The sequence below is a fragment of the Penicillium macrosclerotiorum genome, assembly GCF_028827735.1.
Source record: "Penicillium macrosclerotiorum strain IBT 26536 chromosome Unknown utg000006l_segment0_segment0, whole genome shotgun sequence".
Lineage (NCBI taxonomy): Eukaryota > Fungi > Ascomycota > Eurotiomycetes > Eurotiales > Aspergillaceae > Penicillium > Penicillium macrosclerotiorum.
In genome coordinates this window covers 569,467-583,414 of record NW_026643085.1, presented here as the reverse complement: position 1 = coordinate 583,414, position 13,948 = coordinate 569,467, and the positions used below count along the sequence as shown (strand labels likewise).

General features: G+C 51.2%; 5 protein-coding genes across 5 annotated transcripts; 4 read left to right on the top strand and 1 right to left on the bottom strand.

Annotated features, from left to right (window-relative positions):
• Positions 1–76: 76 nt before the first annotated feature.
• sey1 (dynamin-like GTPase SEY1) lies at positions 77–2,949 on the top strand (the record flags this gene model as incomplete). The annotated part of the gene is made up of 4 exons (XM_057077220.1): positions 77–222; positions 316–771; positions 830–2,574; positions 2,648–2,949. 4 exons carry the CDS (start codon positions 77–79, stop codon positions 2,947–2,949), a joined length of 2,649 nt encoding a protein of 882 aa, XP_056932800.1.
• Positions 2,950–4,348: 1,399 nt separating this feature from the next.
• Positions 4,349–5,309, top strand: N7462_005501 (uncharacterized protein; the record flags this gene model as incomplete). The annotated part of the gene is made up of 2 exons (XM_057077219.1): positions 4,349–4,421; positions 4,501–5,309. 2 exons carry the CDS (start codon positions 4,349–4,351, stop codon positions 5,307–5,309), a joined length of 882 nt encoding a protein of 293 aa, XP_056932799.1.
• Positions 5,310–5,705: 396 nt separating this feature from the next.
• N7462_005500 (putative DRAP deaminase) lies at positions 5,706–6,221 on the bottom strand (the record flags this gene model as incomplete). Its single annotated transcript, XM_057077218.1, has 1 exon — positions 5,706–6,221. One exon carries the CDS (start codon positions 6,219–6,221, stop codon positions 5,706–5,708), a length of 516 nt encoding a protein of 171 aa, XP_056932798.1.
• A 960-nt stretch (positions 6,222–7,181) lies between these two features.
• N7462_005499 (uncharacterized protein) lies at positions 7,182–12,198 on the top strand (the record flags this gene model as incomplete). Its single annotated transcript, XM_057077217.1, has 3 exons — positions 7,182–7,604; positions 7,826–8,270; positions 8,339–12,198. 3 exons carry the CDS (start codon positions 7,182–7,184, stop codon positions 12,196–12,198), a joined length of 4,728 nt encoding a protein of 1,575 aa, XP_056932797.1.
• A 659-nt stretch (positions 12,199–12,857) lies between these two features.
• Positions 12,858–13,948, top strand: N7462_005498 (uncharacterized protein; the record flags this gene model as incomplete). The annotated part of the gene is made up of 2 exons (XM_057077216.1): positions 12,858–13,077; positions 13,176–13,948. Coding segments are annotated over 2 exons (993 nt in total), but the record flags the coding sequence as incomplete, so codon positions are not given.

Genomic DNA, 13,948 nt, shown 5'->3' with positions numbered 1-13,948 from the left:
TACTTCCTTTCGCCACATCTCAACCCCCAGCGATCTGTCCCCACAGCACTACCTCCCCAGTGCGATAGCTGCGACCATGACTGAACGTCCGTCGGGACTAGCCAGGAATCCAACGGCGCCGCCTGTCATGGCAAATGGCCACTTTGCAACGATCGGCGATGGTGCCGATGACACCTCCTACGAGCACGGTGTGCAAGTCATTGACGAGAATAAGGAGTTCAAGTACGATCCATTGACATCCTATACGTGCTACAGCTGGCAACCTGCAGGCCGCTGGAAATTGTACGGTACACGCTGACAGCTATCTCTTCTCAGTGCGAATCTGTCGAAATACCTCTCTATCGAAGATGTCACCCCCGCCGGCTTCAATTATCATCTCATCTCCGTCTTCGGTTCGCAATCGACCGGCAAGTCCACCCTACTGAACCAGCTTTTTGGCACCCAGTTCTCGGTCATGTCCGAGCTGGAGCGGAGGCAAACAACAAAGGGTATCTGGCTGTCAAAAAACAAGAAGCAGGGAGAGCAAGCCGAGGCCGACGGCACCCGGATGGCGGATAATATTCTGGTGATGGATGTTGAAGGCACAGATGGTCGCGAGAGAGGAGAGGACCAGGACTTTGAGCGAAAGAGCGCACTCTTTGCGCTGGCAACTAGTGAGGTGCTTATTGTCAACATCTGGGAGCACCAGGTGGGGTTATACCAGGGAGCCAACATGGGTCTGCTCAAGACCGTGTTTGAGGTGAACCTGCAGCTCTTCCTGAAGGATAAGAAGTATGTGGAGGGATGAAAGTCTCATGCCCGCTGCGATGGAAGGCTAATAAGCTTCTAGTACTACGCACCGATCTCTCCTGTTCTTCGTTATCCGTGACTTCATCGGCTCGACCCCACTTAAGAACCTCCAAAAGACACTACTCGAGGATTTGTCCCGACTCTGGTCCACCATTTCAAAGCCGGCTGGCTTGGAGAACTCGACAATTCATGACTATTTTGATTTCCAATTCTACGGCCTGCCGCACAAGGGCTACCAGCCCGACCAATTTGTGGCTGAGACTAAGAAGCTGGGTTTGCGCTTCCGTGAAGGCCATCGCGACCCGAAGCGGGATGCGCTGAAGGGCGAGTTTTCTGAGGGGGGTGTCTTCCTACCAGAATATCATCGAAGAATTCCCGCGGATGGATTTTCGCATTATGCGGAGGGTATTTGGGACCAAATCGTCAATAATAAGGACCTGGACCTGCCCACGCAGCAGGAGCTACTGGCGCAATTCCGTTGCGATGAGATCTTGCGGGAGGTTATGATTGGTTTTGACGAGGCAATCACTGCTTTTGAAGACAAACAGAGCGACGCTGTGCGCTTAGGGGCGCCTGAGGTGCTCGGTGGCCTGGGAGCAGCCATGCGGTCTGCACGCTCTAAAACCCTCAAAGGGTTTGAAACAGAAGCGAGCCGGTACCACAAGGGTGTCTATCAGCGTAAAAAGGCCGAGTTGGAGGGCAAAGTTGACACCCGACTGAAGGCCCTGTTCCATGGCCAGCTCTCAGCTGCGCACAAGTCTGGTATTCAGGACTTCAGTGACGCTGTTACCGATGCTGTCAAGTCTGGACAGAAGAAAGGCGGTAACTATGACTTCGCTGAGATCGTGAACAAGGAGTCTAAGACTTCGCTCGAGAAATTCGAAGAGATTGCCCGCTCGACATTGGTCGAGGGCACGTCCTGGAGTAACTATAAGCAGGAACTGAAGCTATACGAAAAGGAGCTGTCAGAAGTCAGTGCTCATCTACGACGGGATGAATTGAGACGGCTGGCGAGCCGTGTTGAGCGATGGGTTCAGTCTCGATTGGGTGAATCTGTTGGACTTGAATTTAATAACCTCGGATCTGGACGCGCAGGAGGCGGTGCTCCTGAGAACGGAGAGAAGCCCACCGAGAAGGCGTTCTGGGATCGGGTATGGAATGTGTTCGTGGAGACTGTTCTTGACGCCGAGCGGAGATTCACGGACCGTGCTAGCAGCTTCGATGCCAGCCTCGAAGAGGTCGATGTTGGCCTGTGGCGTCTGCGCCGCAAGTCTTGGGGTGTTTTGCGCGCCAAAATTGACGAGGAGATGACCGAGGGCAATCTGCTTCTGAAGCTGCGAGAGAATTTTGAGGACAAGTTCCGGTATGATGAGGCCGGTGTGCCTCGAATTTGGCGCCCAACAGATGATATTGAAGGAATTTACACTCGCGCTCGCGAGTCCACCCTGACTGTGATTCCTCTTCTGGCTCGTTTCCGCCTTGTTGAGACCAACGCTCCACCCCCGCTTGACCGGTGGGTTGGCCATACCCCCAGCTCCGCAACTGCCGCGGATGAGGAGGACCTGCCTCCGATTGGCGGTGTCGATGAAGATGAGGGCAAGAGTCTGGAAGAGGAGATGACAATTCTGGGTGATGCCAAGCGTCAAGAACTCATCGTGCGCTTCAAGAAGGCCGCTGACGGTGTGTATGTCGAAGCGAAACGGAGTGCTATCGGGGGAATGACTCAAGTCCCTTTGTACTTCTACGGCTTATTGCTGGCCCTTGGCTGGAACGAGATCATTGCTGGTCAGTTGCCGTGTTCCTGATTGTTTTTTCTCGTCGCATTGCCAAAATGACTAACCAATGAAATCTCATATAGTTCTCCGCAATCCTGCTTACTTTTTCCTGCTGTTCGTTTGCGCGGTCGGCGCCTACGTGACCTACCAGCTTAACCTGTGGGGTCCCATTCTGAAGATGACTGAGGCCGCCTCTCAGCAGGCTCTGGAAGAAGGCAAACGCCGCCTCCGCGAGTTCCTTGAGTCCTCCGATACTGGACGACAGGCCATTGCCATGTCAGCATCAGATCGGGGATCGTCGAGCCCTAAGGAAGAGTATGAGATGACAGACATGCCAAAGCGTGGTTCTGGCTCGAAGACCCATGAAGACCTGGATGACCTGTAAATTTAGTTTCTGCTGCGCTGCTGGCGAAAATCCTGTACCGTTCTTTGGGTTAGATTTGTTATAGCATTGGCATTGAATTCCGCACACGAGTTATCGATATATGAAAAAAAGATCGCCTTTTCAGGGTATCCATCCAACCCTACCGAGCTAAGGTGGTGAATTGGAAGCATATTGTCAAACTACTATTTCTTGGTAGGGCTCTTCGGTAAAAGTAGCTGTGACGTCGATTTTCCATGCGTTTGTTAACTGATTTCTTCCCTCTTTCCTCTTTGTCAGCTGACGACCATACTAGATATCGCTCGAAAAGTAACATTCATTCAATCTATTCCGACAAGGTGGGAAATACAAGCAGAAGTATAATGATCAGATATCGCTCTCTACCTAGGAGCCCTTGAGGGCTAGCTCTAATTATAGGTTTTAGTTCAGGCCCCATACTGTTATTCTTCTTTTATTTCAAAGCTAAATAAATCTATACTCTCTGTGTGTATTGGAATTCGGGCGGCGCCAGCAAAGCGAAGACCACGTCAATAGGTCTTATTGAGCGGGTATTATTGCCACAAGATCATTTTAACACTCAGACCCCTTATCAGGTCCGAGCGACTCTTAACGGGCCCGAGAGGGAATACGAAGGGTCGGCTCGAGTAGCCAAACGACCAGGAAATGAGGTGCAGATTTCACAACTGCCGATAAACTCAAACCATACCAATCTACGCCCAGTCAGACGACGAGATTTAAGGTCTCGGAACCAATTATGATGAAAATCACCTCGACTTTTGGTGTCTGGAACGTGTGCGAAGGTATCTTTGGAGGATCATGAGTGTTGAAGAATAAGCTGGTGCGCCCCTCGTCACAGCCTGCCCACACCGGAAATTGCCGGTTTCTCCAGAACATCATTTCCACTCTAATCTTAATCTGAGTGATGTATGGAACACCACTCCTGCCATAGCGGCTATTTCGGGCATCATGGCTTGAATCACAACACCCCAGGTTGCCAATGCCATTCAAAAACATGCTCATGTTCCCATTCACCCCCTGGGACTACGTGTGCTTGCCGTGTCGTCGCTTGCCAATCGAGCCAGTGAAGAATCGATGGTCTTCAAAAAGCAATATGGAGCACGTTTTAGCGCAGCTTACCATGCATTGAGTCCATACGAAATTACAAATAATCTGGCTCTGACACCTGAGTATCTTGGCAGGCTGGAGAGAGAGGAACTAACCCCCTCAAGAGGCCAAGGCTGAGCCTTCACTTCTCGTCAGTCATCTGTTCAGAAAACTAGCTTAGGTGTTCAGGACCTTGAGCCTTTTGAGAGCCTGAAGCAGTTAATATTTTGTAATCTGAGGCTCCCATGGTCTGCTTGTTAGCAATCCATTCTCGCCTCTCGGAAATTTCCTTGTGACCATGAACTATGAAGGTGCTGAAGGCTTGGAGTTCGGGACTGGAGACACCAAAGTCGATCCTGCTGTCGCTGCCAGTAAGTGCTGTAGTATTTTGCCTTTCCTAGGAAGGGCTTATAGGGACAAAGCTAAGGTCATTGCCAGAGCTTCCTCTAGGATGTAAAGTTGTGGCCATCGAGCGCCACGGTCTCAGTTTTTGGGCCATGTCGGGAAGGATTGATGTCGAGTTAGCAGACGGTACGCCCCGGTCATTCTTCATGAAGGTCGTCTCGAAGGAAAGAGGCCAGGCCATGATGAAGGGGGAATTCGAGTCAATGACTGCGATCCACAATGTTGTTCCCGACTTTGTCCCAAAGCCCATGGCTTGGGGGACGTATGAATCGGTGCCCGACACGCACTTCTTCCTGTGCGAGTTCCGAGAGATGACTGAGGAATTACCGGATGTACATCAGTTTACCGCCTGTCTGGCTGCTCTTCACAAGACGAGCACGTCGCCCACGGGGAAGTTCGGATTCCACGTCACGACCTATAACGGGAACTTGTCACAGAATAACGAGTGGTGCGATAATTGGGAAGAATACTTCACTAAAGGGATGAGGCACGCCCTCGCGCACGAGATTGCTGCTCAGGGTCCCAGCGAGGAGATTGACCGCATGACTCCGATCATCTTCGATAGAGTGATTCCTCGACTGCTCCGCCCACTTGAGAGCGAGGGTCGATCGGTCAAGCCCTCTCTGGTGCATGGGGACTTGTGGTACGCCAACACGGGGACGGACACAAATACAAACGGATCCCTGGTTTTCGATGCCTGTTGCTTCTATGGTCATAACGAATATGAGCTGGGCCAGTGGGCACCGGTGTGCAATCGCTTTGGCCGCGAATACGTGGAAGCCTACCACTCCCACATCCGTATCTCGCCTCCAGCCGAGGATTACCAGGGTCGAATTGACCTATACAAGTTGTGAGTGACAAGAGACAGAATTTCTCGACGATGCACTGCCAATTCCGATGATGCTGATCTTGGACTAGCCGGTTTAATACCCATGTTTCGGCCCTCTTCCCTCATGATCGAAATTACCGAGCACAGTAAGAAATCCTCCTATCTTGGCCTGAATGTCGTGATTGCTCGTCTGGCTGACAGTACTTTACAGAATGCTTCAAGATATGAAGGACTTGGTTGAAAGATATGGTTAGCGTAATAAATTGGACTTGTCACTTGGCCAGTGTAGTTATAGTTATCTACATGTTCTCCGACACGTCCGACTTCGTGACTTCCTTCTTCCCACCCAGCCCCCTTCCCTAGCAAAGGCCATTCTTTCCGTTCGCCTTTTCGCTGCATAATGAGACATGATTAATCCCATCTACTTTTCATGCCCAGCGGTAGCAACCTCCAGGATCATGGATTCCAACCCACTGACATGTTCGACCACGATCCCGGCATCCTCAAGTTTCTTCCTGCCCTGATTCTCGCCTACAAATTTCTCCGGCTCCTTGACTCCGACGTAGACCGTTTTGATGGCGCCTCCCATCTGCAAGATCCGGTCGGTACAGGGTAAATTCCCACTCAACCGCAGATTGCACGGCTCCATGCTTGTGTAAAGGACCGCGGATGGCGGCAGTAGAGGACCTAGGTCATCTTCCTCGACTTGATGCTGCTGGGCTAGCTTGATGAAACAGCATTGTTCGGCATGGGTGTTGCCCTCGCATTCGAGCGTGTAACCAGTGGCGAGGATCTCATTTTTGTCCGCGTCGACAAGACATGCCCCAACACGGAAGTTGGTCGGTTTGGGAGGGGACCGCTCGGCGAGCGTCAAGACATACTCCATGTAGGCCTTATTGTCCCCTGCGGAGATGGTTGGATAAGACTCAATTGCCATTGTGGATGAGAATGAGGCTCACGTCTGATGCTATGCTTGAGAGGAGATGATGATACTGGTGGTGGTGGTGGTGGTGGTGGTGGAAGGCGATGCCAGATACAAGTCGAGGCGCAAAAGACCATCAGTTATGCCTCTATTTGAAGGAGTTCTTGTGTCGTAGGCGTCAAGAAGCAATGCGATGCTCGTGCCTGGAATGATTGGTGGCAGTCCAGCAGATGCGGGCCTGCTGCAGGATCTCAGACGAGAAGCGAGAAGGAGGCTTGAGAATGAAAAGGACGTACCCCGCCTCGTGTCAGCCGTTCTGAGATCCATCACCAAGCCACTCATATCGGAACAGCCATCTGGCCGAGGAACTGGCTAATACAAGGGCCGCTCCAGACTCCCCAGTTGACGAGGATGCAGATAGGGACAGCCAGTCCAGTCATCAGCTTCACCTGCCACATCGCGCCCTGCACACAATGCGACGACGACTGCATATATCACGGTGAAACACCACTACCCGTCGAGATTGCAGCAGTGTCCGCCACGGATGCCAATCAAGACTGAGAAGGCTACTTGGCGCTTCGTCACAAGCCAGGAAAAAGCACTGGTCACTGCCTTGTTTGCCTTGACTGCCTTGGCCCCCTCGACCCCGATATCTCACTGAGTTCCAGTAATTTCTCAGGACCTGCCTGCATCCCAGTTGACAGGAGGATATGCTGAATGCCCTGAGACGACCCGCTGGCTGGTCAGGGGCGGCTGGAGCTTCTATCATCTTCCTCCGCCCGTGAATATTGATATAGGGCTAATGAATATCATTTCTTGCCTTGTCCGATCACAATTTTCGAGGTCCATACAGCGACTGTCATCCATTCTATCACCCGGGCTACTCGTTGCCTCTCCATACTTCACTAATCGTCCATGCTTTTCTGATTACCCTCGGCTACGCCATAATTGGCATGACTCTCAGATCATGTCATCATGTCCAAGGATCCCGAGTACTTTTCTCCGACAAGTCCCTCCGGTTCTGACTGGAACCGAGCTTCCACCCTCGTTGCTGATGACGAGGACTACGACAAGAACACAAACACGCTCTTCGACGACCCAACCGGTCCCTTGGGCCTCAATAATCTGTATAGTCCTCCAGATGTACTCGTGGACTTCATCTTTGTTCATGGCTTTGGAGGCGGCTCGCGGAAAACATGGAGCAAGACTGCCTCACGCTCTCACTTCTGGCCATCGGAATGGCTCCCCAAGGATCCTGCCTTCCAGCACGTGCGCATCCACAGTTTTGGATACAACTCCAACTGGATTAAGAGCAAGAAAAGTCTGCTCAACATTCATGACTTTGGCAAGTCCTTGTTGAACGAGATACATACTTCGCCCGACCTGGGCACCACTGACGTATGTTTGTTCGCGGTCCGTAGAAGAAGAAGAAGAAGAAGAAGAAGAAGAAGAAATGGTATTGTTAGGGCCTCGCCACTAACTTTGCATACTTCGTCCATAGACCCCGATTGTCCTAATAGGACACAGCATGGGCGGCCTAGTCATCAAAAAGGCGAGCGTCTCTCTTTGATATCTATGCTCTCGAGCCAGCGCATTGCTGACTGACTTCGTTCACCCAGGCCTACCTGCGGGCACGCACCGACGCTACATACCAGAAAGTAGCAAAGCGATTCTCGACGATCTACTTCTTAGCCACGCCTCACCGAGGCTCAGACTCTGCGCATCTCCTGAAGAATATCCTGCAGGCCGCGTACAGCTCTCCAACGTACCTCGGCGAGCTCGAGAGGAACTCCAGCGCCATTCAAATCATCAATGATGAATTTCGCCAATGTTCTACGGACCTTGGGATCTGGTCCTTTTACGAAACTCAGAAACTGAGCTTGAAGCTGTTCAGTAAAATCATCGTGGACAAGGATTCTGCCACGTTAGGATATCGCGAGGAGAAGCAGGTCCCCGTTAATGCCGATCACCGTTCCATCTGCAAGTTTGATTCTCCTTCTGAGCCAAACTATCGGACTCTGCGCAACTCCCTGGCATCTACGGTTAATGATATTATTCAACACGGTAAGGCTTTTGTTTTGGGTTCTCCAGCAGCTACGTGAGGAGAGAAAATGAAGCTAATAGCACCAAAGATCTTGAGTCAAGAGATGAAAAGATCCATACCCTGACAAGGGAGAGCGACGATCTCCGGCGCAGTCAGATTAGAGAGCTCAAGTTATATCTCGGTGTCTCCGATGGACCTGACGACGATCTCATGACGATTCAAGATGCCCAGCTTGTTGGAACTTGCGAGTGGTTCACTTTCAAGCAGACCTATCGTGATTGGAAATCGATTAGCTCTCTAGAACCGAGGATATTATGGCTGAGCGGACACCCTGCGGCGGGCAAGTCGGTTCTCTCGGGTCACGTCATTGCAGACCTGCAGGCCTCGAAGGCCAATGTTAGCTACTTCTTTTTCCGGTATGGGGATAAGTCTAAGTCGCATCTTAGCAGCTGCCTGCGCTCCCTTGCTCTTCAGATGGCTCTCGTTTATCCACAAGTCCGGGAGAAGCTGTTAGAGATGCGCACAGACGACGTCAACTTCGATGAGGACAACGAGCGGGCGATATGGAGAAAGCTATTTTTAAACAGCATTTTCAAGGTTGATATCCCATGTCATTTCTGGGTTCTCGATGGGCTCGACGAATGCATCAATTTCAGTTTCCTCTTCGCTCCAATACTAGCCAAATTGCCCGATTCCTCCCCAATCCGGGTCTTCATCACAAGTCGGTTTACGCTAGATCTGGATAAACAATTTTTGTCACTTGGATCTCACAAATACAGCTCTGAGACCATCTCGCTGGAGGACACTCTCCCTGACATTAAGGCCCTGGTGGAGATAAAGGCACAGTCATGGGCCTCCAGGGACGAGCAGCATGAAACTGCCATTGTTGAGAAGGTACTCACAAAGTCGAAGGGATCATTTCTGTGGACCGTCTTAGTGCTAAACGAGCTAAGTACGGCATTTGAGAAAGTGGAAATTGACCAAATCCTTGACGAAGTTCCTCCGGATATGGGAAACCTCTACTTAAGAACATTGGAGCTCATGTCCAAAACTCATCGAGGAAAGAAATTAGCCAAGGCTATACTGGTGTGGGCCTCCTGTGCAATCCGGCCCCTCACAACGACTGAGCTCACATTAGCACTGCACCTTGATACCAAAGACAAGGTTCTAAACTTGTCGGATGGCATTGCCGCACTGTGCGGCCAGTTGGTCCTTGTCGACAAAGTCGGTAGAATCCAGCTGATTCACGAAACTGCCCGGGAGTTTCTCCTGGGGGAGAATCTCGAATCTGAATTCGCTGTCAACCCTGTGGACGCGCACACTCGCATTGCTAAAGCATGCCTTGCGTACTTGACCCAGGAGGAGATGCGACCGCCGCGAACTCGGAAGCGCACTTTGTCTAAAGTACCCAAAAGGTCGCCATTTTCGACTTATGCGTGCGAAGCCTTCTCAAATCATCTCGCTCACTGCGATGCAGGGTCGGTGGATCTGTTCGGCTCTGTCGTCACCTTTCTCCGGTCCAACGTTTTGACGTGGATCGAATGGGTTGCCCAGACTCGAAATTTGACCTTGCTGATCCGAACGGCCAAGAACCTAAGGATATATTTGCATGCGTGTGTGGAGAGATTTTCGCCGATTGGACGGGACATGCAAACAATTCGTGGGTGGACCACTGACCTAGTCCGAATCACAGCGAAGTTTGGTGATGCCCTGTTGACTTCTCCATCGTCGATATACTGTCTAATTCTGGCACTCTGTCCAACAGAGTCCTCTGTATACAAAGCGGGAACCCCCACAAGAATGCTGCCTATAATTGGGATATCCCACTGCCAGTGGGATGATCGACTTGCCTGCGTGGAATATCACGATTCCAGGCCAATGACGGTTTGTCATGGCGATGAGCTTTTTGCGGTTGGCCTCAATACTGGTTCAGTGGCGGTTTATAACGGGACAAGCTGTCAAGAGTATAGAGTTTTCGAGCACGGCGAGCCGGTAAGGCTTTTGCAATTCAATGAGGAGCGAAAGGTTCTCGCCTCCTGTGGGTTGAAAACCATTCGACTCTGGAATATTCATGGTGGAAACTTACTCAACACGTTCCAACTTCCCCAGAGATCAATTGCTTTGGCCTTTGATGACAGCAAGCTTTTTGCCGTAACATACGGCAATTTCTTAGCATCCTGGGATCTTGACACTGGGGAAAAACTACCGCTGCGTCCATGGTATGATGATGATGTTTCCGAGACCATGCCGAGAGCCAGGAGTCAAACACCGTCCGCTGTTTCGATTTCATTCGCACATAGGATGCTTGCAGTGGCTTATCGCGGGCGTCCTATTACACTTTGGGACCTGAAGGAAGACTCTTATTGTGGTATTTGTGGTAAACGGCTTCCGGGCGGGAACTCCGGCCCGTACCTAGTAAATGACTTGGTGTTCAATCCCAATCCTGATATTGAACTGCTGGTTGTCACCTATGCTGACGGTGACCTGGTTCTTCTAAATCCCTTCACTGACGAGACATTGGAGTGCTTTCGAGCAAACAGTCATGTCCTTGCGGCTAGTCCAGATGGGAGCACACTGGTCGGCGCGGATGGCTTTGGGACAATCTCTGTGTACGAATTTGAAACACTTCGTCTTCTGTACCGGATTACATCGACGATGGCCAGCATCAAACAACTGGCATTCAGTGCGGATAATCTTCACTTTTTAGATATCCGTGGGTCCCAAGCTAACGTTTGGGAGCCATCTGTTCTGAAGAGGAACTACACAGAACAGGACCATAGCCACTCCGGCGGCTCATCAGAGGACTCGACGGCATCTGTCAAGTCCACGTCGTCGGATCACCCTGTAAACATCACCGCCATGGCTTTACATCCAGGGGGTGAATTTGCATTCTGTGGAAAGGATGACGGATCGATTGGTTTGTATAATTTGCGAACAGGCAAGAACGAAGGGAATTTGTGCTGTCAAAAATCACCTTGCCTAATTCGAATGCTCACGATCGTCGGGCCCACGGAGGAGCTGATCATCAGCATCGACTCATCAAACACGATATTTGCATGGAAGCTTCGCAAATCATCGCAACGAAAGTACTCTGCTGAGACGATGGTCTTCCAATCTCGACTGGAATGCGCCAGCTCTATCAACCAGAGCCTGGCTGGTCAGGGCCATGGAAAGTTCATTTTATCCACTCTTGAGTCGGCTCATTTTTGGAATATAGCCGGTTATCAGGAAGGCGCTAGACTCATGACACCTGGAGTCAGGAAGTGGGTCCAACATCCACAGTCCCCTGCCCATTTTATTTGCGTAAACGAAAAGTCCGCTCACATCTACTCTTGGCTCGACTGGTCAGAAGTCGCCACGGTGTCCCTCGCCTTTCACACGATAGATTCGGGCCTGAAGATGAAGAGTATCGTGGCTTGTCAAGCAAAGCGCCGGAGCCGGATTGTCGTCGAGCACTATGAGCAGCCGGGCTTTGCTCGAACAAGCCAGACAGCCCGCGCCATTCACGTCCTGGAATTGCCTGAACTTAATGCTGGTTCAGGCTCAGTGGATGCAACTCCTGTATTAGAATATGCGGCTCTATCGGGTCGAGTTTCCTACATCATCGGTGTCCGTGGCACCCAGCTTGTCTTTCTAGATCACAACTCGTGGGTATGCTCCGCTAACCTCGAATACTTGGGAGGATCATATTTTCGACACTTCTTCCTCCCGTATGACTCCTTCACAAGCTCCAGGAACTTCATATGTGATGTGTTGCCGGACTCGGCACACGGAGATGTGGTTTTCGTTCGGAATAATGATATTGGAGTCGTCAAGGGCGGACTGGGGTATATGGAGAAAGTCGACTTGAATGACGCCCCTGTCGAAATTCCTGTAGAGGGTTCGAGCGGCGATTCGCAAGTTGGACCAGAAAAGCTGGAACGGAATCTTAAACGGCTGGTGCTGTAAACCTTCTCCATCCTCTCTCATTGCTACCTTTCTTTTGCTTTTTCATGGTGACCCTTTACCCGTTCAGAGAGTGATGGTGTTTATGCGGTTCATCTTTGGTGTACCCCGGCGTTGGATGCTTACATATGGACTCCCAGAAGCTATCAGGTGTGGAACTTGCTTCTAGAACTGCTAACTACCACACATTCATTAGCATATTTATCTTGATCATGAAATACGTCTTGGTCCCTTATGTACAGTTCGCATGCTAGGTGAAAGTTGGAGTAGAACTACATTCAACCAGAATATTGATTAGCCGAGCCAGGGATAATTAGTTGTGTTGAGATGAAACCGATGAAGAAATTGATGCCTGAATTTCAACAGAAACATCTGTTCTGAATATAATTTCAAGTTGCTGGAGACCGTAAGTGATGCACTGGATCGGCCGAATTTCCCAATCCAGGGATTGCGGGGGGTCGCACGTCAACGGACGGACTTGCTCCGACATGCGGAGGAGGCCTTCAAGACCCGAAGGACTCTCTTAGTTTTCCCCACACCCTGCTTGTTCTCGGGGCATATTCAACTCTTGCTAGGACTTGTACGCTCTACGGAAAGCTCCATCCGCCACACTGCTTAAACAACACTCTTGACGAAACCAAATCATCCCGGCCCAAGCAGTCTCAACAAACACCATGGCTGGAACCGCGCCCTTACCCGAGAAATTCGATGATCTCCCCGACAAACGCCGATATTGGCCCGCGGTCCCGGGTTCAGAAGAAGAAGGCCTAGGTATGCTGCGCCTTCTCACGCCGGATGTGGTCGCAGAAGCTGCGCGGACGCAGATTCAAACTGGCGAGCGCGTTTGTGTGAATTGGGATATCGAGAATTTAAGCCCTCCAGGTAGGTGTTCATTTCAGCACGCCTTCCAAAAAGGGGAATGTGAGGAGACATTCAGGACATGGGTTGGCTTTGAAAACATGCTCATCACCTATGCCTAGGATTTGGTCGTAAGCCATTCGAACATCGCATCAAGTGGGTCGCTGAAGGGGTCGCGTTCGACGACGAATATCACTTCAATCCTCAGCAGTCCTCGCAGTGGGATGGCTTCCGCCATCACAATGCACCCGCGCCGACTCCAGAAAATCCTGAGCGGCGTGTCTTCCATGGCGGCACTACTGCCGAGGAAATCAAAGACACCGACTCGCCCCGCATTGGAATTGGGTACTGGGCTAAGAAGGGCATTGCGGGCCGTGGCGTTCTCATTGACTACGTCTCGTACGCCGAGAAAAAAGGTATCCCTGTGAACGCGCTCACGCGGCAGATGATCTCGCTGGACGAGGTTCAGGAGATTGCGCGCGAGTGCAATATTTCCTTCCAAAAAGGCGATATCTTCTTCCTCCGTGTCGGCCTGCCAGCAACGTGGGCGGCAATGTCTTCCGAGGAACGAAAGTCGTATAGTGAGCAGCCAATGCCGCAACACGCTGGTATCGAGCAGAGTGAACGCGTCCTGCGGTTCATGTGGGACAACCACTTTGCGGCCGTAGCATCAGACGCAGTGAGCTTTGAGGTGTTCCCAGCGTTGAATCCGGAGTTTGATCTACATCATTATTTGCTGGCGGGCTGGGGAGTTCCGATTGGTGAAATGTTTGATCTGGACGAGTTGGCGGCGACTTGCAAGAGGCTGGGCCGATGGAGCTTTTTTATCTCGAGCAGCCCGCTGAATTGCGCGCGTGGTGTGTCAAGTCCACCGAATTGTATGGCGATTTTCTAG